The sequence below is a fragment of the Elephantulus edwardii genome, unplaced genomic scaffold (assembly GCF_000299155.1).
Source record: "Elephantulus edwardii isolate Elephantulus edwardi_28Jun2011 unplaced genomic scaffold, EleEdw1.0 scaffold00002, whole genome shotgun sequence".
NCBI classification, from domain to species: Eukaryota; Metazoa; Chordata; class Mammalia; order Macroscelidea; family Macroscelididae; genus Elephantulus; species Elephantulus edwardii.
Genome location: NW_006399752.1, coordinates 24885693 through 24911838, shown reverse-complemented (window position 1 = coordinate 24911838; position 26146 = coordinate 24885693). Strand labels below are relative to the sequence as shown.

General features: G+C 42.9%; 1 protein-coding gene and 1 pseudogene across 2 annotated transcripts in view; one reads left to right on the top strand and one right to left on the bottom strand.

Moving 5' to 3' along the window:
- The window catches only part of LOC102843438, a 66483-nt pseudogene extending 64665 nt beyond the window's left edge, over positions 1-1818 (top strand).
- A 3940-nt stretch (positions 1819-5758) lies between these two features.
- TRAF3IP2 (TRAF3 interacting protein 2) overlaps positions 5759-26146 on the bottom strand; it is a 57849-nt gene continuing 37461 nt past the window's right edge. The window contains exons 3-8 of one of the 2 annotated variants that reach the window (XM_006879035.1): positions 24622-24800; positions 21530-21618; positions 16000-16068; positions 14825-14941; positions 8861-8935; positions 5759-5905 (exon numbers count right to left, since the gene is read on the bottom strand). In XM_006879035.1, coding sequence (XP_006879097.1) covers positions 5759-5905; positions 8861-8935; positions 14825-14941; positions 16000-16068; positions 21530-21618; positions 24622-24800 — 676 coding nt within the window. The remainder of the gene's footprint in view (positions 5906-8860; positions 8936-14824; positions 14942-15999; positions 16069-21529; positions 21619-24621; positions 24801-26146) is intronic. The other variant, XM_006879034.1, reaches the window with a different exon arrangement.

Sequence of the window (26146 nt, the reverse complement as noted above, 5' to 3'; positions counted from 1 at the left end):
CTTTTTTAATGCCAGTTGCTAATTGTTAGAGTTGTAATGTTTTCAGGAAATATTTGAGGGTGCTCCTTACTGTAGCACATGAATCTAATTTACTGAGGTTGGACATTGTGATCTAGCTGTTTTGATTTGGCCTGGGTGAAAATGAAATATAATGTTGCTTTTACAAATATTTCGTGGTAATTTTTTTTAAGGCCAAATGCTAATGGTTTGTTATTCAGGTCCCCCTCGCAGTAATATTTTCATGAAAAAAAAATCATCCTGTTAAAATGTCAGCTGTGATTTCCATCAATATGCCAACACCCTGCTCTCCTTCTAAACTATCAACTTTTAACCTATTGAGAAAGCAGCTCTAGCGGCCTGGTTCATAAGGAGTCTCCCTGCTAACTCGAAGGCAACACCTCTCTGCTGGTTCAAGCCCACCAGAGGCTCCACGGGAGAAAGATGGGTCATTTCCTTTGTGTGATTTACAGCCTCAGAAAACCCACTGGACGGTCAGGTATGAGTTGGCTCCATCTCCTCAGCAATGAGTTTGAACCTACAGAGAAGAGCACAGGTGACAGTGTTTTACGTGTTGTACTGCTAATCGAAAACCAGTTATTCAGATCCATCAGGTGTTCTGAAGTAGAAAGATGGGCAGCCTTCTTCCAGAAAGATTTACAGTCTTAGAAACCTGCTGGAGGGTTGCTCTGAGTCCTAATCAACTCAATAGCAATGGACTTGGTTTTGGAAATGAGAACCCATGGAGGGCTGGGAAAACAGGTTACACTCCTGACAAGTGGGTATGAGGAGTCAGCGCAATCTGAGTGAGGAACACATGGTGATACTAGAAATCAAAGGAGGGAGGGTTAGTGAACTTGGTGAGGGAGGTTTAGCACAGTAAACCCTTTCCACTGCCGCATTAGTTGAACCAGCCACTTGAGTGAGTTCTTCAGAGAGCCATTCTCTCTTCAGAGGTTGGTACAAGGTAAATGATTGGTGAAGGTGCTGTGAGAGCATTGTTCAGAGGGTAGGGCTTAACGAAGCACAGGAGTGGTGGTGCTGGGTATCTTGTTAGGTACTTGAGAGAGAGAAAAGAGGAAACAGAAACATGTGAGAGGTTTCAGTGCCACTGAATATAAACTGCTGTTTAGAAATTTTAAGTGTAACTGGCCTGGCTTCACAAGTCCTCCTCAGTTCAGTTGTTTTACCACAAATCTCATTTAGAAACTGCCTATGTTCTAGGAACCCACTATGAATGATCACCTTGTTTTGGAAATCAATTTTAAGCTAGAATGGAGTTTTCTTTTAATCACATGTGAGAACAATAAAAAGATGACTCTTCTACTTTGTCATTACTCATAACCATACAAAATCTGCTTTTATTATTCTTTTTTTAATCTTGGGAGGATTTCATAAAATCTCTACATTTTGTGTACATTCCAGGCACAAGAATCTACCACCCCAGAGCCCATTTGAGAGGGATTTAAAGTTCAGGGAAATAGCAGCTCTCTAAATTTTCAAGTAAGAAGATTGGAAGATAGAATCTATTAATCCCTGAACTCAAAGAACTTGGCCCATCTCCCAGATAACTCCGATGCTGAAAATTGGTCAGGTCCCAGGCTCACCTACCCACCACGTTCCTTCTCTCCTCTGAAGAATGCAGCCTTCAACTGCCAGCGTGAGCCGTTCCGCCTGGATGAGTGCGTGAACAAGCAGCTTTCTGTGCAGGGCATCGCAGTGAAGGTGGCAAAGGCCAGACAGGTACCTGTGGCCCAGCTGCCACTCCATGGGGCTGGCTGCCAAGCCAAGCGCCAGCATTTTCCAAAGCAGCCCTTTTGATAACACTGATTACATTTCCCTCACTAGAGCCCTGGGCTGATTGAGCAACAGCCAACTTCTCCTGGTAACAAAGAGGAGGGGGGAAAAGTAATCCAAACACAGGTTTTATTATAAAAACCAGGGAGTGCAGAGTAGTATGTTTATTCTGTAAGATAACACACCTGCTTGGTGCCCGGCAGGCTCATTTCCATCAGTTGCCATGGCAAACTCGTTAGGCTTCAAGGCCATGTGGCTTTGTTGCCTTTGGAGATCTGGTCCTTGTCCTACCTTTTCTAACAACTCCAACACAATGACATGGAAGCCAGCGACAGCATAATTGATTTCTCCTTCCCTCTATCAACGCTTCCTATTTGTTTGGAGTATGACTGAGTCTGCCTTCTTCTTTGAACTCTGTGCTAACTGTGAAGGCTTGCTTCAGAGGGCCAGCCTCATTAACATTCCAGGTCCCCCTTCCCTGTCAGCGATAAACAAGCCCTGCATCAATGGTCTTCCTTCCAGTTTTACAAACGTGTGGCTCAGTTCCATGTTTTGCTGCCGATCCAGGTGCCTGGGTATACAACGTGGGGCTAAGCGCAAGGGGGGGGGGGAACGACGACTAAATATAGCACAGCAGTTTTGGACGCATACCAGAGCAGCTACTTCATCTCAACTTGCTTTGCACACTAAGCCTAATGGGATCCATCAGGCATGAGTTCTCCCTCGCTCCCCCTCCTTCCCCCTCTCTCCCCAGCTGCCATCTACCATCAGCGCCTTCCTGGTGAAGGGAGCAAAGGGAGGTCAGGCAAGGGACAAGCACCGTGTGTCCTCGTGGCTCGAGTTTACCAGACCTGAGAGATTTGGGGGCTTCGTTTATTCCTTTCACACACAACTAGAGGTTCTAGAAAAGAGCAGGTCAGCCTAGAAGTCGGGCCCCCTTTGGCCAAGGTCATTTAGTCTATGACTTCCATTATTTTGCAAAGGCTCATATAGCACTTCCTAAACACCCTGGTGTGACCTGACCCCAACTCATGCTCCTTGAGATGGTAAGGAGATAACCGAACTGCCCTCAGTGCCCTTCTTAACAGGCCCACTGACTTGGGTTGAGGCTAAGAATTTGGGAGCAAATGCAGTCACAGATGGAGAAGCTACGACACACGGGTGAGCTGGCAGCACATGACTGCCCTGCCTGCAACAGCCACCCACCTCCTTACCAAGTAGCTTGTAATTTTTTTGAAAATCTTTTCACAGTAGAAAAGGGAACAAATCAGTATGAAGTTAAGAACGTGCTATCTCGCCTGGGTACAAGGCTTCCCAGGATGTTAGATGCATTCACTGAGCCAGGTTCCCTTGTGCTGAGGTTACTTCCCAGAATGTGTGTCCCTTCCCAAAGCCCATTCTCCCCCAGGTAGACCACATTTCTTCCTGAAAGGTGGTGCAGAAGATCCACACAGTTCCATATTATTCCAACAAGTGCCATTCTTTGAGTCAGAAGTGTGAGGAAAAGATGAATCTCACAGTATTTAAAAATAAAAACCAGCTTTTCATCATTGTTGTTTTGGAGACTGGCCAAATAAAATCGAAAGAAGTTGATCTGACTAATAGCAGATTTTTGTCTGTAAGCTTCTGGTGTCAAGACATTTTTAAATTCTGGCTCAGTTTAAAATACCAGTATAAGATAAACATCCCACCCCACTTAAAAAAAAAGTCACACTACAGATAATCAGAGCAATAATTAATTCCCCAAAGAACTTCCACAGAACATGTTGCAACACGATCATTTAATCCTCCAGCCACCAGAGGACAAGGTGCATCTTCCCTCAGGCCTCCCATGTTCATGAGATGAAATTTACCTCAGGGAGATTCTAGGTCATTTGTTGAACAAATCTACCTTAAAAAGCAGAGAGCTTTTTACCAATATCTGCAGAACCAGGGCACCTACGTTCCACCCAGAGGGTGGACTTCAACAAGCCAGTTTCTTGGGGTTCTTGTTTAGAAATCAAGGCGGAAGAGAAAAATGGTATCTAGAGTCCCTTCCAGACTGACAATTCCATGATGGAAATATATGATCAAAGAGTTAAATTTATTTGGGTGCATTTTCCCTCCCCCTTTTTGACTTTCCTTTGTTCTGTTTATATGGCTGGTTGGCTCATAGTGAGCCATTTATCTTGAAAAACAGTACACGTTTCTTCTTAGTTGCATTTTCCCACAATCTAACCTTCATTGTCTTTTCATTTGTCACTGAGAGGTGGGTCTCACTGATTCTTCTTGGTTCATTGAGAAGAAACAGAAAGATCCTGTGTTTTTTAGAGACTCGTTCTGGATCATTTCCCAATGATCATGGGACCTTGCCATCCACTTGGCAAAGGTGATGGTGACAATGAGGTGTTTGGCAGAGGAGAAGAGGTAGCTGACGAAATTGCTGGAGTTAAGGAAAATGCTGTTGGCCAAATATCCTGAAATAAGATCTAAAATATTCATAATGGAGAGCTTGCATTCCTTGCTGAGATAACTCTAAAAACTCAATCTTAGAAGTGGTTGATTTAATAGGGGAAAAGAAGGAATTTTAAAAAAAAAATCCTGAGTGCTGAGCTGAGGACTAGTCTAATATTTTGATATATACTGAAATGTCACTGAAAGACACACAAATTAAATGAAGTTAATGCAAGCATTCTTGTAATTAGCCACAAATATTAAAAGTATACTAAAAGCTTTTAGTAAGAAACTAATCTTATATTCTGTATTTCCTTCCCTCCCTCAGCTAGGGTCTAGCTAAAGTCTTAAGATGTTATTTTTACTAAGTCAGTCTTAATGCCACTTGTATCCCAGAAACATCTACAGAATTTATGAAGACATAGATGGTTTATAGATAAACTATCTATGTATAGATGGTACCCTAGATAAATTCTTGAGGGCCAGGCAAATATTTATATAAACCATCTATATAAAATGTTAATCTTACTGTCACCATGCAAAAACAGTTGCTAAAACTCCTTTGATATTTTTCGTCATCCGATTTCATAGAAACTTCAGGAGCCAAACTTTCATCACTTGGCCAGGTGTGTATGTGTGTTGTTTTTTCTGTCAATACCACCAGCTGTAAAACTTTAATGGCTGTTGTGGAGCACGGGGGACCTTCCTCATCATTCACCTGGGGTACCAACAGTGAAAATAACGAGTGTTTGAGGATTCAGGACAGGTTTCTGAAGAGGGTGTATGTGTGATAACATTACGTTATTAAACCTTTGCAAGGCAGAAACATTTTAAAATAGCAACTACTGATGGAAATTTTATTTACAACGGTGCATTGAATCCTTAATGGTGGCATCGTTTCAGATCTAAAAGAATAATAAAAAAGAAAGTAAAGACTTGAGCTTTGTGTTTAGATTTTGTCCCCCTAGGCATTTCAACAAGAAAATGAATTCCACCAGGTCTCAAATACTATAGCGATTATATTACATGCAAGCAGCTTTGTTAATGTCTCTGGAAGTAACTTCTCATAATATCATAAATTAATATCTATCTCCTTTGAGGTAAGTGAAACACAGTCTTACAAAAAAAAGTAAACATTTGTACACAAACCTGTTTGGTCTGAGGACACAGAAATATATGGCTAACTCACACAAGTGGCCTTACGTGTTAGGAGAGTGTTCGTGGTCATTTACAGTTGTTGCAACATCACTTATATAACCTAAGACTGTTAGGACACTGGGCATCGGGCCCTGCAGTGGGTTTAAAGCAGCAAGGAGTGCTAGGCAGTCACAGCTTCCATATTAAAGATGTGAATTTTAGAAGTCTCTGGAAAAAAGAGTTCTTTGCACAACAGATTTTCAGTGGTTGGAGCCCCCTCACAGAGGGATTAAAAACCAACAGCCATAAGTGCTGCCAACCAGCCACAGTGAGAACGCTTGTCAGACCAGGGTCCCAAGAATGGCAGGGTGGCAGAGATCCGAGGATGGGGGTATCATAAGGGGACCACCTGCAGGGTGGGCAGAGGCCCCGGCGGAGGAGCCACATACTCTTCTTCTCTCAGCAGCCGCAGCAGGATGTTATTCTTATTCTTGGGCCAGCTGTAGATGTGAGTGTTCTGAAGCCAGGTGGGCACGTGTTCCTTTGGGAGAAAGAATGCCAGGAGCAAAGGTCACTAGAGGAAAAACCTGGACACCAGATCCTTGCCTCGGTTCCCAAACTTCTATGGCTTTCCCTTCATGGGCGTTTCCTAGCAAACTACCCAGGGAGTTGTGCTGTTTTGCTTTTGGAAGGGGTTCGCATGTGAAATACTCTTGGCTTTGAGTGCAAGCTGTGGATCTCTTTATGGAAACCACATGTGCATTGCATTTTCAGTCAGTCTCCCAAGCTACCTGCCCTTTGCATATCAATGTGCTTTTCACCACCCTCACATAAAAGGGGTGGGACAGAGGTCACAGAGAGTGATGGGAATTCCCCTGTGGCTGGGGAATAAGTGTGCCAAAATTAGGGGCTTAATCAAATTCATTATCTTTCCACTTCAGTCTCAGGTCTGGCCTGCAGGAGAAGAAACTCACTAGATCTTAGTTACTAAACAAAGGCAGAAACTATGAGCTAGGGCCCTGGCCATGCAACTTCAGATTGTCCTCATGGAACTGATATTCTGGTGGTAGGAGACTCAGAATAAGTAAAATGTCTGAGAAAATAAGCAAAGCTCTACAGAGGCTGCAGGGTCTGCGCTCTGTGGATGCCCTTGTTCAGGCTGACAGAAGAGCCAAAGCGAAGGGATTGGTAGGAACATAGCTGGCCTGTGCAAGGAGCAGCAAGGCCAGTGAAGCTTGTGTAGAGCGGCTGAGAGGGAACAGGGAGTCTGCAAGTGGAGAGGGCCAAATCAGATAGTGTCTTCAAGGTCACTGAGAAGCCTTTGGTTTTCACTCTGATCAGATGAGACTCCTTTGATTACTGGAAGATAGGCCTAAAACCACCATATAATCAAGAAACATTTTCTAAGCACTAAGAATGACAGAAGACTCGATGCCTTTGAGTTATGGTGCTGAAGAAAAGTATTGAACATATCATGGATTGCCAAGAGAACAACCAAGTTTCTCCTTGGAAGCAAGGCTTTTGAAGTTCCGTCTCACATACTTTGGACACATGGCCAGGAGGGACATGTGCAGGGACAGTGCAGGAGAGGAAGACCCAGGATGAGATGGATTGATGCAATGATTGGAGTAACTGGATCAGGTGTGGGAGTCAGTGAGACTGGTTCAGGATAAGGTAGGGTTCAGGGCTATTGTACATATAAGTCATAGGAGACTCAATGGCACATAGAACAACAACAACCATATGGCAGTAATTATACTAGCTATTGAAAATTGTTGTTGTTAAATGCCGTGGAGTGGCAGACGACTCATAGTGACCCTATGAACTAAAGACCTGAGTACAGCTATTGAAAATACCCAAATAAAAAACGAAAGACCTGAGCACAGCTATTGAAATTACCCAAATAAAAACTGACACAGTTACTGCTTTGAGGAATTAAAAAAAAAATAAATCTAAGAATAGAGGCAGAAGATAAAGCAATCTATTCACAATTATATACCAGAGGCAGGAAGGAGAACCTTCTGCCACAAGGGCAGGCAACAAGGGATTGTCTGCTGTGTAATTTAAAAACAATAATAAAATGGAGTAAGAATTGGTCTGCTTTGTATATCACCGTGCTCTAGTGATTCTAAACAATTGCTTCCATGCCTCAACTCCCAACTGCATGCCATTGACTCCAGCTACTGTAATTAAGAGCCCTCAAGAGAGGGACAATTAGATAAAACCACCTGGGGAAGGAGAGGTCAGGAAGGCTAAGAGATTAGGTGATAAGCAAGAGTTCAGAGGCAGACAAGCTCGGGGAAAGGCCTTGCATACAAAGGGAACAGAAAGTACAGATACACAAAAGATCACGGCCAGTGGCCAGCATAAGAACCTGCTAAAATGGTCAAGGGTGATCAGAGCACAGGGCACTGTGAGAAGAGTGGTCTAAGAAGTAGGCACAGCCCTCTTCTGACAGACCTCAAGTATCACCCTATGAAAGGTGAACATGATCAGTGGGGTATCTTCAAAATAAGCTTAAGCTGGAGAGAGATCTACATTTTGAATGTTCTGCTTGCGTGATGAAGCAGAGAAATGGCTAATTCGGAATCCAAGTCGAGGCAGGGAGGCCCATAAGGAGTGTTCTGCACGGTTCTGGGGGGAGGGGCAGTGGGGACGGAAAGGCATACTGTTTGTTGTACAGAGTGTATACAATGCCACCCTAGGTGTCCTAGTTGGGTGAACTGGATCATCTCCAACAAGGGAAAAGGCTCCAGTGCAGCTCTGACATCCAGCATCCTTTAGGGTAAGATCAGACCTGGGCTCAGGGTATTGTGATCTAAGTCTCCAGATCTTTAATTTACCACCACCATCCCTTTGCCAACCCTAGCACATGGCCTTAGATAATTTTGTCCTCCATTTCTCAAGCCTGCTGGCCTTTCTAGTGCAAAGAACCCATTTAGGAACCACAGTAGAGTTCACTTTGGGAACTGTGTATATTGAATTCCTGTTATTCTAAAGCTTGGCAACTGAGCTATGTGCAACAAGATACTTCTGTGGAACAGCCAGCATAAAACATAGACATCTTGACTTTACAAACAAAAGATAAGGAATATCAGATTGCAGGCATTGCTATGGAGTTGGAATTGACTCATAGCTGACCCTCCAGTATGTTTCCAATGCTGTGAAGCTCAAGGGAGGAAAATGTCTATCTTTCTCGCAAGCAGCTGCTTATGGACTCAAACCACTGGAGTCTTTTTCCTCTCATCAGTTGAAACATAAACTACCTCTTTGTGTGCTATAACTGTTGGAACTATTAGGGCAGTGATGCTCCCATTACATAACATTAAACCCTTCCTGACTCCCACTGCTGAAGTGGGTGGTACAACTTGTTGGTTTTTCCAGCAATATGGTAATTTATGAGGATCAATAAAGTGTATGACAAGGATTTCTGCCTAAATTCCCATGTGCCAGAATAAACTAGACTCTCAACTATAAGGGTTTTTTGTTTGCTTACCTTCTTGGCATTTGGGAAGAGCACAGGAATGAATCGGAAATTCATGCTGCCTTGTTTTATGAACTCAATCTGCATCTGGAACCAAATAAATATAAATTTCGAGAATGAGAATAAGGACTTAATGGTGACCATAATCATGCAAAACCTGCCACAAAAGACCTCTGTAACATGTTATAAAGCAGCTTGAAACACTTTGAGGACAGAGGTGCACCTGACTCAAGATGTGGCATTTTCAATCACCTCATATGCATGCAACAGCTGAACCACGAATGAATAAGACCAAAGAAGAACTGAGGATGTATTTGAATCATGTTGTTTATGGAGATTATTGACTGTCCCACGACTGCCAGAACAACAAACCAATGTGTCTTGCAAAAAGTATGACAGAATATTCCTGAGATGTGAAGATGGCCAAATGTCATCTAACACACTTTTACATGTTATTGGGAGGAACCAGTCCCTGGACAAGGATATCATAATTAGTAAAGCAAAAGGTAAAAAAAAAAAAACAAAACAGGGAGACCCTCAACAAAATGAGATTGATCCTGTAGCTACCAATAATGGGCTCAAATATAGTAATGATTGTGGGGATGGTATAGGGAGAGGCTTGATGGGACCTAACAGCAACAACATGAACACATAAGCCCACACAGTACTTTTATTCTAGTTTCTTTACACGGGTTCCAAGAACTTGTGATTTTAAGTCCTTCCCATTACACATCTAGTTCCTTCGCTCGCTCACTCACTCACTCACAGTTTATTAAAGACCTATTTAAAAAAAATAAAATAAATAAATCACACTCTGTGTTAGACTTTGAGTTTTCCAATTTAGGATATCTTTCCCGGTGCTGGAGTCAGCTCACATGAGTCAGTTGTGGAATTTTCGACTTAATTCTGTGGTTAGTACCTTCATGTTGGTACCTTAAAATTGGCCACGCTGAGAATATACCATGGGTGTTTTGGTGGTGATGTCCGCAGTGAGTTGCACTGCTAACCCAAAGGCTGTGTGTCTCTCGTGGTTTGAACGCACTAAGGGAGAAAGATGGGCAGCCTCCTTCTGTGCAGTTTACAGTCTCAGTCCCTGTGAGTTAGAATTCACTCCATGGCAGTTGAGTTTTGAGTGAACCATGGAAACTGGCAAATGCTACAAATCAAGAGTCGTCATTCTGTTTTTTTCTTGATTACAAGAACACCAGTGATAGAATCCTTATCCCTACAGAGCTGACAGTTTAGTGAGCAGGCAGAAAGGTAAATCAGCAATCACAATGTGGCGTGGAAAAACATTACTGTTGAGTGTTAGAACTGACTTATAGCTGACCTCCCAGAGGTTTTCAGAGGCTTTAAACTGTACAGGAAGAGATTGCCCCTTTTTCTCATGTGAAGCCACTGGTGGATTTGAATCTCCAGAGAGGTGCAGCCTTTGCATTAGCAGTGCAACTCTCGATAGACTACATCAGCTCTTTGCGATGTGGCAAGTATGTAGGAAATACTATGGCAGTTCAAGTGGGAGTTGTCCATTCTACATGGAAGCTATGGCAAATAGTCCCCGGGAGGCTGTTACTTAGATACTGAAAAAGAATTTGGCTAGGCAGGAAAGGTGGAGGTAAAGGGAAGGACTTTCTCAGTAAAGGAGACCGTATCAGCAAATGTCTAGAGATGTGAATGTGTGTAGTGTAGTGTAGTTGTATCCAGCTAATAATCCACCAAGACTGTAACCTGCGATGGGCTTGGGAGAGAGATGAAGCTGAAAAGTCATTTGTGAAGGGATATCTGCCAGGCTTTAGATTCCCCACAACCGTTTCAATTTTCTCTGATCCAGTGATGACCCAGTGAGATTTAGCTGCCAAGAACCCAATCAAACCCGAATTTTCACTATGAGGAGAGCTAGAATCTTCCAAATCCTGTGACCAGCACAAAGCTTTCAGTCTTCTTATGACAAGGGGATGACGGATTATGTGTTCCCAACTATTTCATGTTTCAATTGATTTTTGTAACTGAGAAGTCTTCATCATAGATGGGCACAGAAATAGAACAAAGAAGAAAATGACAGTGATGACTGGCTATTGAAATCACTATAGAAGCCCTCATACTCATACGTACAACCACTACCAAATTCCAACAGGATGTTTTCTCAGAACTTTCTTTTAAATATTGACACAAAAAGCAAATTGTAAAATGACCAACTAAAAGCAATAATCACACACAAAAACCAAGTCTATCTATGTCAACTCACAGTAGCAAGCATATAGAACAGAGAATAGCCTCATAAGGTTCCCAAGGCTGTAACAGCTTTGTGGAAGCACCTGTCTTGGCTTTCTCCTTGCAAAGTTACTGGTGGGTTTGAACTACTAACCTTTTGGTTGGCAGTGGAAAGTTTGAACCATTGAACCACCAGGGATTTTTAATAACCAACACCAGTACAAACACATGAAAGGAAGCCCATGGAATCATTAATTGAAAAGGAGAGAACTAGGTTTAGTTTCCGACTTTCAGAACAATGGATACTCTAAAATCTGGATTGACCACTAGGCTACCCAATCTGTTGCAGTGCCAGTCAGTCACAGTGTTGTGTTGTGTTGTGTTGTGTTTTTTCCCCCTGAACTCTTATATCCCCAAATGTTGAATCTGATGCACTTAGGGGTACCTCTTCATTCCCTGTCAAAATCAAGTTCTTCCTACTTTGGGGTTTTATGTTAGTCATGGTTGAGGTTCAGGGATAGAAGTTTAGCCAGACGTGAAAGAAGGGGCTTCAGTATATATCCTCAACCTGAAAGTTTTAGAGCCCAGATATAGTAACCCTTGAAAAAAAAAAAAGCTTAGTGATAATGTGGTGCACAGCTCAGCATAGTGAGCCAAACTATGAGGTTGTGCTGTGTATTACTGCCCAGCTTTGCCACACATCAGCAGAGCCAGACACATTTCTTCACGATCTGACAAAGACTTGGAGTCCTTTCCACAGCTGTCCACTTATGGGGCTGCCAAGTTCCTAAGGATGTAGCCAGAACTTTGGGTGATGTGAGGCTACGTGGACATGCAGTAGACAGTCAATGGTGAAAGCACCCAGAGGCAGCTCTAAACTTTTGTTGTTGCTGTTGTTAAATGTCATTATGTTGAGTATGGCTCATAGCAACCCTACTAACAATAGATCAGAACTCTGTCCTATCCTGGGCCATCCTCATCATCTCTGACACACTTGAGCCCAGTGCTGTAGTCACTATTTATGTCAATCTATTTCACTGAGGGTCATCAGTTGCCTTTCCAAGCATGATGTACTCCTATTCCAAAAAAGCAGCCTCTCCTGGCAACATGCCCAAATTATAAGAGACAAAGCTTCACCATCTTTGCCTCCAAGGACCACTCCAGTTTTCTGAGCTGTTAGGGAAGTTTCTGTGCAGAAATGGTACTTCTTCAAAATGCTGACTGTCTAGGGTAAGCCTGGAATTAAAGAGACATACCAGCTTCTTCTGATTCCTAGGCCTTACACTGTCTTCACCACCTTGTCTCTCCTTTTACTTTGGTTTGGTTCTGAGGGAAAATTGTGAGCAGCACTTGGTAGAAGAGGTGATGGTAAACTGGAGGCCCACATGTGAAACACTTACCCACCCTTTTCTGATGCTTTTGTTGCACAGGACAGGCTGGCAAATTAAGATTCCACCTAAGATAAGCCTGCTTGGTGCCGCTCACAAATTTCCTTTGGGCCATATGTGCTCCCTGCCCTATCTCTGTCTACAGTGGCCTTTCTGGGTGCCTTCCCTGCCCTTGTGGAATATTAGAGCTGAAAGCGAGTGTACAGTTCTAGTCCAGTGATTTTACAAGCCTTTTAAAACCTCAGAATCATTGACAAACAAGGTCGAGAACCACTGACCTGCTCTAGGTAGGTCTGAGAGCTCCAGAGCCTCTTCTACCCCAGTGCATGTGAGATCCCAGTAAGGAGATCACAGAACAATCTTGTCTAGCATCCTAGGCAAGTGGTACCATCTCCACATCATCACTGCAGTCATGGAGAGCATGAGGAAAGCTAGTTCATCAACCAGTATCCAAGTGTTATTTTTGGTCAAAATCCTTTACCGAGATGCTGAGCAAATCAAATTTACTGCAAAATCTTCTCACTGGTTTTCATCCAACCAGGTCCTCTAGTTCAGGTGTGGTAGTGAAATGTTTTTATACATCCTTAACTAATAACAGTCTCTTCCCTTGATTGATTATTGATTTGTGCCAGATATTTTTCAAGTATATCTTATTTAATTTTTGCAATATTGCTATGTAAGTATCAGTAACTCATTTGATTAGTAGGGACACCAAGGAAAAAGAAATTCAAGCAACTGGACCATAGTGTTATGGATTGAACTGTGTACCCCCAAAATGTGCCATCAATCTTAATGTCTATGTCTGTGGTTAGGAAGCTGAGGTGAGGTAGGGTATAGGGAGTTGGAGTCCTGAGATAAAGGCCACAGTTAAAGGTTTTGTTATTCTTGCTGGATGCTTAAAGGAGAAGCTAACTTATAACTGCTCTGAAGCAAACCTTGCTGGATGATTAAGGAACCCAGAGGCTTCTTGAATTTATGTGGCTGAACTGAAACCAGGACTTTTATTAATTAAGGAATTCTGTTTTGCTGTTAATCTGGCTTGGGACTTCTGGACCAAACTTGGACTTGTATTGTGAGATATTCTTTGCCTCTACCACTCTCCAATTTATTTCCCTAATAAACCTCATCCGTGGTACCACAACTGTGAGCTCGCCTTTGAAGAGGTATTTCTTCCCCACTGCTATCCAGCCAGAGCTTGTCATAGCTGACCCTCTTGCAGGTATTTCAGAGGCTATTAATTAAATAGGAAGAGACTGCATTTCTCTCTTGGAGTTGCTGGTGGATTTGAACCAGTCACCTTTAGGTTAGTAGTGAAACTCTCTATAGACTATGCCACCTGATCTCCTTTTTGAAAAGGTTGCTGCTGTTGTGTACCATCAAGTCTGAACCAACTCACAGCTAACCCTCCAGCACGTTGTCACAGGCCTTAAATCACAAGGAAGGAGACTACCCATATTTCTCCGCCTTAGCAACTGTTGGACTTCAGCTATGTACCTTCAGGTTGGCAATGCAATTCCTTACTACTAAGCCACAAGAGATCACTTGCTATGCATCTGAGAGTTGGACATGAATAGGGATGTCAGAAGAATTGATGCCTTTGAGCTGTGGGTGTTGGAGAACAGTACTGAACATCCCATGGACGGCCAAAGGAGCAAACAAATGTCTTTGGAGAAGGTGCAACTGGAGTGCTCTTTGGAGGCAAACATGATGAGACTGCCTCAGATACTTCAAGTATGTTGCTAGGAGAGGCTATTCTTTCAAGAGGAACATGATGCTTGAAAGGGTGCAGGGTCGGTGAAGGAGAGGAGGACCCCAACCAGGTGGACTGACAGAGTGACTGCCACATCTAGTGGCTCTAGTGTGTCAGGAAGTGATGGCACGGGATAGAATGGGGTTCAGATCTGTTGTTCACAGGCTTGCTGAGACGTACTTGATTCTATGGCACCTAACAACAACAAAGCCACTACTGAAAAGGCAGTGGAGAGAACATAATACAGATCTAGAAGCCTCCTACCCTGCCACCATTACTACCACAGAAAACAATATCTGTCACCCCTACTTGGATTTCACGTGTACTGTGAACAACCACACCAGCAGAGCATAGCACAGCTTTCCAGAATCTTGGCTCTTAGAGATCACAGATTAATGCCCCCTTGTTACTGTCGGCAACCCCGAGTCCCAAAGGTGTAGTGAGTTGCTTAGAGTCTCTGAGGGAGAGCCAGGCCCACTGCCCCCTCTCTTGGTTTGGGTGCCCTTGGCTCCCTCAGCCTCACCCTGCAGTCTTTGTTTGGTTTCTAGCAGGGAATGAGCCTTCCCTGGGGAAGGTGCCCACTCATCTCTGAGGGGCGCGAGGGGCTGTGACTCCCTCCTCACTCACCATTCGATGGATGTACTTAGTATGTAAGCCATGCTCATCGTCGTCCAGCTGTGACTCAGCGCCTTCCACATCCTGTTTGTATTTGGGGCTGATTGCTATGATTATCATCACGGTCTTCTGTTAATGGGAGACAGAAAAGCATGTTTATGGAAGTGTAAAGTGTGGTCCATTTGGTGAAGGCAGGCTGGAAAGTTGCCAGCACACGGCTGTAAGCATTCCCTGACAAGCCCTGGACCGAGGGCCTGGCTCATTCTGCGGAAAGTGAAAGGCAGCGACCCACACACACAGGCAAGAGGCTTGTTTCCCCTCCCCCCCTCCCTTGCCAGCCCCCTGCCCTATCACATGCATAGAGCAAATGGCTCAGAACGGAGCTCTCCTAAATAGCTCCGCTTTCGCCCACCATTTTCCGCAGCCATCACTAATAAATGGCTAATGAAAGCCTGAATCACTAAATGAGTCTGCATCATCACAGGAGAGGCTCTGCACCGAGGAGAATCGCCTCTTCTGCTGCCGCAGCAGGCTCTAAGCTGTCAGATGCAGCGCTCCTGGCTGCCCTGGGTTTGCTGTGCGCGCCTTAACACAGTCAATAGGAGGAACAGAGCCTTCAGCACAAACAACAGCTGCAGACAAAAGGAAAAACAGCAAAACCCCAGCCGGAGCCACTCCTGTCCCACTCCGGCTCCTTCCCAAAGCAGCAGCAGACACCGCCACGTGGGCAGTAATCAAATTTGATCTTGTTAAAGCACAAAGGTGTCCCAGTGGTCAGTATAGGTTTTGTCAGAGGAAAACAAATCAGCAGACTGCCAGTGCGCGCCTAAGGGGTGGTGTGTAACTAGCCGGATTCTCCAAAGTACTTGGGTTAGACTGGCCCTCGTTTAAATTGAATTTTGCCTCCCCCTCTAGACACTCGACCTTCATTTCCTCCTTTCCTAGTCTGGTCAACAACAACAAAAAAGCACTGATTGTTATCAACCACCTGTGTCTGGTTTGACCATTATTTCCTGCTTGTGCATGTCCAGGAGGGCGACCCCCATCCTTCCTTTGCAGAGCTTCCAACAAAGGAACCTTTGTTTAGCTTTGGACATGGGTGGGATGCCCGGACTCCTTAAATAAACTACATAAGTTAATTGTTGTTCTCACCAAAAGACAGTCTCAGAATTTCACAATATACTTACGTCCCTAAGGTAGCGTTCCATCCATTTAATGATATCTATACCACGGATTCTATCCTCAAATATGTCAATCTGGAAGAAAAGACATGTGTGAGTTTCAAAAGGAGCTTTCATTAAATTCAAAGCAAGTGAAGACAAAAGAGACTATATACATTTAATCCCCCAAAAGTTACTGTTATGGATTGAATTGTTGTTGTTATTGTTGTGTACCTAGAGTCAGAACCACCCCTAGCTGACCCTCTGGTGGGTTTTCAGAGGCAGTTAATCACACCGGTGGAGACTGAGCAGCCGGTAGCCTCTAACTGCTTGCCTTCGAGACTGCAGTGCAGCTTCTTGCCACTAGCCACCGGAGCTCCCTATGGATTGAATTATGTCCCCTCAAAATATGTGTTGTAAATCTTAGCTTCAATGCCTTTGGTAAGAATCCTACTTAAGAATTAGTTGTCTTCATTATATTAAAGATTCAGGATTATTGTTATGTGCCATTGAGTTGCCTGTGACTCATAGCAACCCTATGTACAACAGCCCTAAACCCTGCTCTATCCTGTGCCAATCTTATTGTCTCTGACACACCTACCCCCATTACCCCAGTCACTGAATCAATCCACCTCATTGAGGGTCTTCCTCTCCTGCACTTTCCCTCCACCCTCCCAAGCATGGCATCCCTCTCCAAGGACTGGTCCCTCTTGCAACATGTCCAAATTATGTCAGACGGAGCTTCAGAATCCTTGCCTCCAAGGAGCAGCCCGGCTTTACCCTCTCTGGGATGAATTTATTTTAGTAGTTCATAGTATATTCAATACTCTTCTCCAGCACCAAAGCTCCTTCTATAATCCCTAGTCATTGTCCAGTTTTCTGATGCATAGCAAGTAATTGCAAAGACCATGGCCTGTATCGGGTGAACCTTAGTTTCCATACTGACATCGTTGCTCTTCAGTACTTTGGAGAGGTCTCTGATAGCAGATTGTCCCAATGCAACTCGTCTTTTAATTTCCAGGCTGCTGGTACCAACAGTGTTGAATTGTAGAGTCAAGCAAACTGAAGCTGTTAACAATCTCAATTTCTTTATCATCTATCTGATGTTGGCAGTCAGCCCAGTGGTGAGAATCTTTGTTTTCTTGATGTTGAGCTTCAATCTATATTGAAGGTAGTACAGTCCTTGGCCTTCTGCAGCAAGTGCTTCAGGTCCTCCTCAGTTTTAGCAAGCAGGGTTGTGTCCTCTGCATAACGCAGATTGTTGATGAGTCTTCCTCCAATGCTGATGCCACATTTCTCCTCATAGAGCCCAGCCTCCTGGATAATCTGTTCTGCATATAGATTTAAAAGATATGGAGCTAGGATATATCCTTGGCGCACACCCTTCCCAATTTTGAACCATGCAGTGTTTTCTTGCTCTGTTCCGACAACTGCCTTCTGGTCCAAGTATAGGTTTCTCATTAGCACGATCAAGTGTTCTGGAATTCCCATTCTTCTCAGAGTCAGTCACAGTTTGTTGTGACCCACACAGTCAAATGCCTTTGCATAGTCAATGAAACACAGATAGACATTCCTGTGGTACTCTCTGCTTTCAGCTAAGATCCATCTGACATTAGCTATAATATCCCTAGTACCATGGCCTCTTCTAAGCCCATCCTGGACTTCTGGCAGTTCTCTGCTGATGTGTTGTTCCAGTCATTTTTTGATAATCATCAGCAGAATCTAGTTTGCATGTGATATCAGTGATATTGTTTGATAGTTTCCACATTCTTTTGGATCACCTTCCTTTTGAATGGGAGCAAATACAGATCTCTTCCAGTCAGTTGGCCAGGTGATTGTCCTCCAGATTTCTTGACACAACTTGGTGAGCACATCCATGGCAGTGTCTGTTTATTGAAATATGTCAGTTGGTATTCCAACAATTCCTGGGGGTCTTGTTTTTTGCCAGTTCTTTCAGGGCAGCTTGAATTTCTTCCTTCATCACCATATAAGTGTAGGACATATCTTGAGTCAATCTTTTTCTTTTAAAAAAAATTTATTTTATACTGATTTACATACAAAGGTCACAAAGTTCATATACATTGTCCTTTACCAATCTCTCCTTCCACCCATCAAATTGCGCATCCCTAAGTTTAAGCACACGTCCTCACCTTGGATCCTCATAGTCCTTCTATAGTAATGGTCCTATACAGTATTTGTCTTTATGAGACTGAGTTCACTTAGCATAATGCTCTCCAGTCCCAAGGAGTTAAGCAAATGAGCAGAGGAGAGATGGAGAAAGATAGATGCCAAGACACATGGAGCTCTCCAAGGAACCAGGAAGAAGAAGTTGAAGAGACAAGGATTTTCCTCCAGAAACAACAAAGGGGGGGGAGAGAAGAAAGAGAGAGAGAGAGAGAGGCCTTTCTGCCTCTCAAGCCTGTCCTCTGAATTAGGACTTTCAGCCCCTAGCCTTTCTGTTATGGCAGCACTAGATTACATAGATAATTACTACTGCCCCTTGCCCTCAACCCCTTCATTCTTCCCCACTTGTGGGGAGTGGGGAAGCACATATCTGTACAAAATGCAATTTTCTTAGAATGTTCCCTAGTTCAGAATAGTACGCATAAAAATAGAATACAGTGATATGTTTTTAAACATCTAAGAGATACAGTGGACCATCAGATTGGGTGTAAGACAGAAGAAAAAAAGTTACACACACGCATATGTGTATTTGGAAAGGCAAATTAATTCTGGGACAGTTTAATGGATGTGCAGTGTGCAAGCATTGAAATACAGTTGTAGTGCTTTATTTGCATTAGTCAGGCCATCATTTCAGCATTGTGTCCAGTAGACATTTTAAAAGAAGTCTATGAAATCTGGAGCAGATCCAAGAAACAGTCACAGGTCAAGAAGTAGAATTTTGAGGACTTGAAAAAAACTGATATTTAATACCAGGCTTCAAATCAATAAAGAGGAAAAAAAATCCATTTTCTATTCTATAGAAGTTCAAATAAGAGGCCATTCTTGGGCTCGATTCATACTGCAGCCAGAGTGAGTGTGGAAAAGTGCTCTTGACTGATCGTTATGTACCATCTAGTTGGAATCAACTCATAGCTGACCGTCTAGCAGGTTTTCAGAGGCTGTAAAATGTATGAGAGGAGATTGTCCATCTTTCACCCAGCCTTGGAGTCAAACCACTTCCCTTTGGGTTGTCAGTGCAACTCCTTTAGACTAAGCCACCAGAGCTCCCTTCTTGACTAGAAAAGAGATTATATGGGTGACTCAGAGAAAATGTGGGTTCTCCATGCTTAAGAAGTTAGCTGATTATTTGGCCAGATTTCTCTCAGATGAATTGTTAGGAACTGAGATGCAAGAACTAGTCACTCCGCAAGTTTCCACGTCAGATGTGTTCCAGCCTTACCTTACCTCTCTTTCCCCCATATGCCCTTTCAACTTAAGATGAGGCTGCCACCCTCAATTCCCACTGGGCTTCTGCTCCCTCTCTCAGTACTGTGTGACCTCCTCCTCTTTAACTCATTAATTCTACCCTATTGTGTCCACTACTGCATACTGAGTACTAGACAACGAGTATATTATTATAACTTTCTTCCTTTTTGGACACACGTGCTTTCTCACCACTGCAAAAAGAGCATGTTTCATTTATGTCTACCTTGGTTCTTCAACCTGATTCTAAGCTTCTTATAGAATATGAGCATGCCATGTGTTCTCTTAAACTGCTAAACACATAGGACATAAAATACAACTTCAAAATATGCTTCTTTATTAATGGCATATAGAAATGGAATGCCTTCCTATGTTTAGACGACTCTTGTTTTATAAAGCACAATAGCCAATGGCTACATGACGTTGTGTAGATACAACTTTGTAGTTCTCTGTGACTATGCTAGTAATCTTATTCTATTACACCAGGAAGAAAATGTCTGAAAGGAGACAGTGCCAAAAAAGCAAATAGGTCTGTCTTGGAGAAGGTGAAACTAAGTTTCTCCTTGGAGGCTAGGATTTTGAAGCTCTGTTTCACATACTTTGGGCACATGGCCAGGAGGGACTGGTCCTTGGAGAAGGACATCATGCTCGGGAGGTTGAAGGAACAGTGTAGGAGAGGAAGACCCTGGATGAGATGGATTGATACAGTGACTGGGGCAATGTGGGTAGGTGTATCGAAGTTAGTGAGACTGGCTCAGGATAGGACAAAGTTTAGAGCTATTATACATAGAGTTGCTATGAGTCACAGGTGATAACACATAACAACAATATTATACAATTAACACATAACAGAATTTAATTACAAGTGTCTCTCCTTTATCCTTAAATTTCTATTCATATATGTTGTTGTTGTAATGCACTGTCGAGTCAGAATCGACTCACAGCTGACTTTCAGCAGGTTTTTAGAGGCAGTAAATCACACAGGAGGAGATTGCGCATCTTTCTTCTGCAGAGTGATCATGGAGTCGAACCATATGCCTTTGGGTTGACAATGAAGCTTCTTATTACTAGGCCACCAGAGCTCCCTTAGTCATAGATATTTCCTCTCAGTTTTCACCACTCGCTAGAATTCACTGTCACCAAAGACCCAGAGAAGTCTTTTGTGAAGAAGAAGTGGTCTCAGTGTTTGAGGACAGCCAGTACCTCTAAACAGCCTCTTGTGTTGTTTTGTTATCCTAAAGATATAGTCACATGGCTGTAGGCTGTGCTATTTCAGGGGATTGTAAGGGGATGAGAGGAGTTTGCATTCTGAGATTTTTGGCCCAAGATTACAGTAAGCCAATCAGGCTGATTTAATCAATCTCTTCTAGAAACATAGCAAATCGGCTAAGGCCCTGGCCACATATTCCTGTCCAGAAGCATTGCTATGGCACCAGGGTGTGGAATGGCAGCTCTGTGATGGGGGAACCAGGCTGCTGGGGGTTGAATTTTGCTAACCTCAGATTATTGCAAGTTGATACCTAAGGGACAAAATCTCAAAGCCCCGTGAAGAACAAAAGCTGTTGTTGCTGTGTTCTGTCAAATCAGAACCGACTCAGAGCTGACTCTCCAGTGGGTTTTCAAAGATTTTAAATCATGTGGCAGGAGACTGCCTATCTTTTTCCCTGAGAAGGAGCTGGGGATTTCAACAGAGTGCTTTGGGGTTGGCAGCACAACTCCTAACCCACTAGGCCACCAGAGCCCTCTTGCAGAACAAAAGGGTCTTGTGAAATATGTAGGTGCCCTTGGTGGAGCTGACACAACCGCTAAGAGTGGTGAAAAAGGACAAAGGTACAAAGTGCAGCAAGAGTCAAAGTTCCTTCCGTGTGTGTGTGCAGTCTGTTAGCACTGGTCTTGATGCTCAGAGGCACCTCTGGACGCTCACACAAACTTCTGGGGACTTAGAATAGTTAAAAAACCGAAAAATAATTTCCTAACTTCATTACCATTGAGTTAAAAATCATACAAAGCAAATGATGCAGTTTAAAGTAACAACAGCTACTTGTACTTTCCCCTCCTTTTGTCTGTTGACTAGGTTTTTACTGTAGTCACATAACAACAGTTCCATTTGTTCCTTGGATTAGGTACTTACTGCAGTTTGAAAGCCGTTTACCAACAGAAAGTTCACAAATTTCACCACCTCCATGGCTGAGTCCATAGAATATGTAATAAAGACTTTCCCTGAAAGAGAGATAGTCACATTTATTATAAACTAGTGGCCTAATAGTGAGAAGCTGTACTGCAATCCCAAAGGCACAGGGTTCAAATCTATACCAGCCACTCCATGGAAGAAGGGTGGGCGACTCTCCTCCCATTACTGCTTCTGAAATCCCACTGGACTGTCACCTATGGGTCGGTTCTGACTCAGCAGCACACGACAACGACAACAGTCACTTCTAAAGGGAATTCTGGTGGCCTAGTGGTAAGAAGCTATGCTGCAATCCCAAAAGCACATGGTTTAAATTCACCAGCTGCTCCTCAGGAGAAGGACAGGCAGTCTCCTCCTGTGCAATTTACTGCCTCTGAAAACCTGCTGGAGGTCAGCAATGAGTTGTTTCAGAACTGATGACATACAACAACAACAGTCTGAACAATGCTTCTGAGATGTGTGCAATGTCTTTTGTTTTCTGAGGATAACAAGGAGAAACCTGGGGACAAAGGGCAGTGAGGAAGAGCTGGGTCTGCAGGGGTATAGAGCAGATGATTGGACCGGTGACCTCAGAGCATAGCTTCCTGAACTCGAAGGAGTAAGAGTCCAAATGAGTGCACACTGGGAAATGGAAACAAGAGAACATTTGGGAGCACTGGCAGGCCGGGAGACAAGCTGAAGAGATCTTCTGAAAAAAACCACATGATGCTTTAACAAAAATCTACCACCCAGAACTTGTGAATCTTTAAGATCAGGCCACCATCTGGTTTCCTAGAGACACCTGGCACCATGCCCAAAGAATACTCTTACAGCGTGCCAAAGATGCATCGAAAGAGACCTACAGGGCCACCCAGCAGTGTCCTCTTTTGATCTCCTTTGCTCTCTGCTGTGTAGGAACTTTTGCTTGAGTAGAGCAAGTGAGTGGAGTGGGGCAAAGTGTTTCCCCTCTCTTCATCTCCCCCTCCCTCAACTCCACTCTCTTGTAGAGAAAAAAACTAGGCAGTTGGTGCTAGACTAAAATGTAGCTCAGAAATGTTAGTAAGAACATTCCTTGGGGAAGACTCCACCTCCGACAAGCTATTACTGACTTTTCCCCTAGAGCACTTGTTAGGTGCTATGGAGTGGACTACAACTCACAGTAACGCCATAACCAACAGCTCTGAATGCTGTCCTATTCTGTGCTATCCTCTTCATCTCTGACATTGCTCTGTCAATCCATCTTGTTGAGGGTTTTCTCTCTTTCACTGACCCTCTGCCTTTCCAAGTATGATGTTTCTTTCCTGGAAGTAAGCCCCCCTTACACCATTCTTAAATAATGTGAGATGAAGCTTCACCATCCTTGCCTCCAAGGAGCACTCTGGCTGCACTTTCTCTAAGACATATCTGTTTGTTCTTTTGGCAATCCATGGATATTCAGGACTGTTCTCTAACACCATAATTTGAATGCATTTATTTTCCTGTCATCCTTATTCGTTGTCCAGCTCTCAAATGCACAGCAGTTGATTGCAAAGACCATGCCTGAATCAGGCAGATCTCAATCTTAAAATTGACATCAATGCTCTTTAGTATTTCAGAGAAGTTCTTGACATCAGATTTCCCCAATGCAACATATCTTTTGGTTTCTTGACTGCTAGTGCTAAGGGATCTCTAGTGGCTTAATGGTAAGGAATTGTGCTGTCAATGCAAAGGTGTGTGGTTCAAATCTACCTGCTACTCTAAAGAAGAAAGATGAGGAAGCAACTCCCAGGTGATTTACTGCCTCTGAAAACCTGCTGGAGGGTCAGCTATGAGTCAGTTCTAACTCATACAACAACAACAACAACAATACGAAGGGTGTTGATTGTAGATCCAAGTAACATGAAATTGTTGACAACTTCAATCATTTCTCCATTCATCATGATGCTGCCTATTCACCTGGTGGTGAGATTTCACCAGCTGTTCCTTGGGAAAAAGATGGGCAGTCTCTTCCCATACACTTTACAACCTGTAGTAACCTGCTCGAGGTTAAGCAATAGGTCGGTTCCAACTCGACAGCACACTACAACAACATATACAGACATCAGGACTACATCCCATGCTTGACAGTATCAGTTCTACAGAAATGCCCATAATTAAAACATGCAGTATTTTTAACAGCTTTTAAAAAAAATTTAAATGAAGAGCAACAGTGGGTAGTTGTCATGGAAATCTTTCACAATGATAAATGACTAGAACACGGATCATCTAACAGGAATTAGTGAAGGCAAGGCTTGTTCACAGAAATGCTCAAATTTTTAAAAGAATAATAGAATTATCTGAGCTTTTCTAGCAAGCAGAACAAAACATAATGATTTCACAAGTAGTGGCTGTTGTCTAAAGGTTTCAGGAACTCACTATTCTGACTGACCTTCATATGAGAACAGTCTGGTGATATTTCAACGTTTCTGGTTTTGGCTGCAAAATGTAGAAAAAGAATCATCACCTGACACTTAGTTGAATGTTTCTTTAAATAAAAGGCTTAGTTTGCACTTGGTGTGAAGCAATATGGAGAATGTGAAGGCATTTTTTTCCAAACAAGATTGCTCCCTCCTCCAGGAAATGACCTTGTTCCTGATGGCTGCAGCTAATTTATGTTGAGATGCTAGGTCTTTGGCTAATACTATATGGCCATCCAATCAATTTATCCAGGGACAAGTCCATTCAAGAGCATCATTTAGAGGAGGGGAAAAGCAATGAGGTTGTTTGTTGTTGGTGTATGTGTCTAAGAAAAGTCTAGTGGTAAGCACATTGGGGATATTACTGGTAGTTTCGGAATCTCTAATGACATTTCCATTAAAAATGATGGCTACTTTCAGATCTATTGTTCATAGGGTTGCTATGTGTAGTGCGTGACTCAGCAGTGCCTAACAACAACTTGGCTAGCAAAAAAACAAGAAAGTAAATTTTGCTTCACAGAATATGTAAGAAATAAGTGAAATTATGAATGAATGATACTCATGTACTCTCAAAGTGTAAAGCATGATGAGAAGAAGAAAACAACATTGCCAATAACTTACGCAGTTCTTCTGGTAAATTACTTGTTTTCAGAGTTCCTTTGGCTGGAGGGTTACTAGGGGGTCTCGGGATAGCATCTTGGGGCGGAGCCAGGGGACCCTGAGGTCTCACGTCTGCAGGCCACTCTGAGGACTCTTCAAGAGTGCTGGCTCTATTAGGAGTCTGGTTATATAGCTGATTCCTGGAAAGGAACACATTCACAATCACTTTTTCTGTTTTTTAGAAAGGACAAAAAAAAAACCCCCAACCAAATATTTTAATGAAGTCTTAATATGAGCTAGCTGTGAATAAAAAGGATAAGTGGAGTGCCACAGAATTTCATTCCATCTGCAGGTCAGCTGGCTGCCATATGCAAGGGCCTGTGCTAGAGGTCAGGAGAGGGAAACAGGATTTGATTTAGCTATTCAAGGACTGTGTGATTGGGAAAATAAATCTCATATACAGAGTGGACAAGGTCACCAACAAGACAAAGTAGTATAATGAGTGATACTGAAGGTTGGTGTTGTAGGCATTCAGACAAGGTAGATAACAGTTATGTATCAAAAGGAGAAAAAAAAAAGCCATGGAAGTTTAAAATATGTTGTTAATATATGAATAAATACCATGATTTTCAAGATCCTTTAAAATGGATTCAACTACTTTGTTGTATGATGTCTTCATTTTTATTTTGGTAGCCAGTATCTTGGGAACACTCTACCAAGTTGGCCAATCAGATCACTTGTGTGAGATTTGGAAGGCAAAAGGGAAATGCTTCTGCTGCTTCTGCAGAATTGTCCTGAACAGTCCTAAGGTGCTGAGTGTTCCTCAGAAAGCATTTCAACTGTCCTCTGTGAGCTTCATGGGTATCAAAGGCAGGACACTGGCCAGGCTTTTTTAACCAATATATATCTAGCAAACTCAGAGAGGTTCTGGATCCAAAGGTTGCTCTGATGGCAACTTCTAGATTCCAGATTGCTCTGTGGCAGCATGGCCTATGACAAGAGTTCCTGTGGTAGCTTTCTAATTCTTGAGCTTCCTGACTGGGTCAAGGGAGACATCATCTTTGATTATCTCGTTTTATGATGTTGCTTTGGGATCATTCTTAGAAGCCCAGCCCAAAGCTCGCCCTACCAACCTCCAATAGCATTGTAAATATTCAATTTCTTATTTTAAATCCCATTCTACTTAAAATAGATTTTATAGCATTATAAATACTCTGGAGAGAAAATAGCTAAAATGAGAAGAAAACAAACAAAATTCAATGAAATATTAATGAAATAAGCTTTGATATTGAGTAGGAGAGTTCTATAATTGTTTTCTAGTATTGAATCTGAATAGGGAAAGTACAGTCTGTCTTAGTAGAAATGAAACCAAGGTGATTCCCTAGAGGCAAGGATAGTGCAACTTCTTCTAAGATATTTTGGGAATGTTGTCAGGAGGGGCCAGTTCTTGGAAAAAGACATTATGCCACAAAAAGTGAAAGGTCAGAGAAAGAGAGGAAGATGCTCAATAAGACAGAATGATACAGTGACTGGAACAATGGGCTCG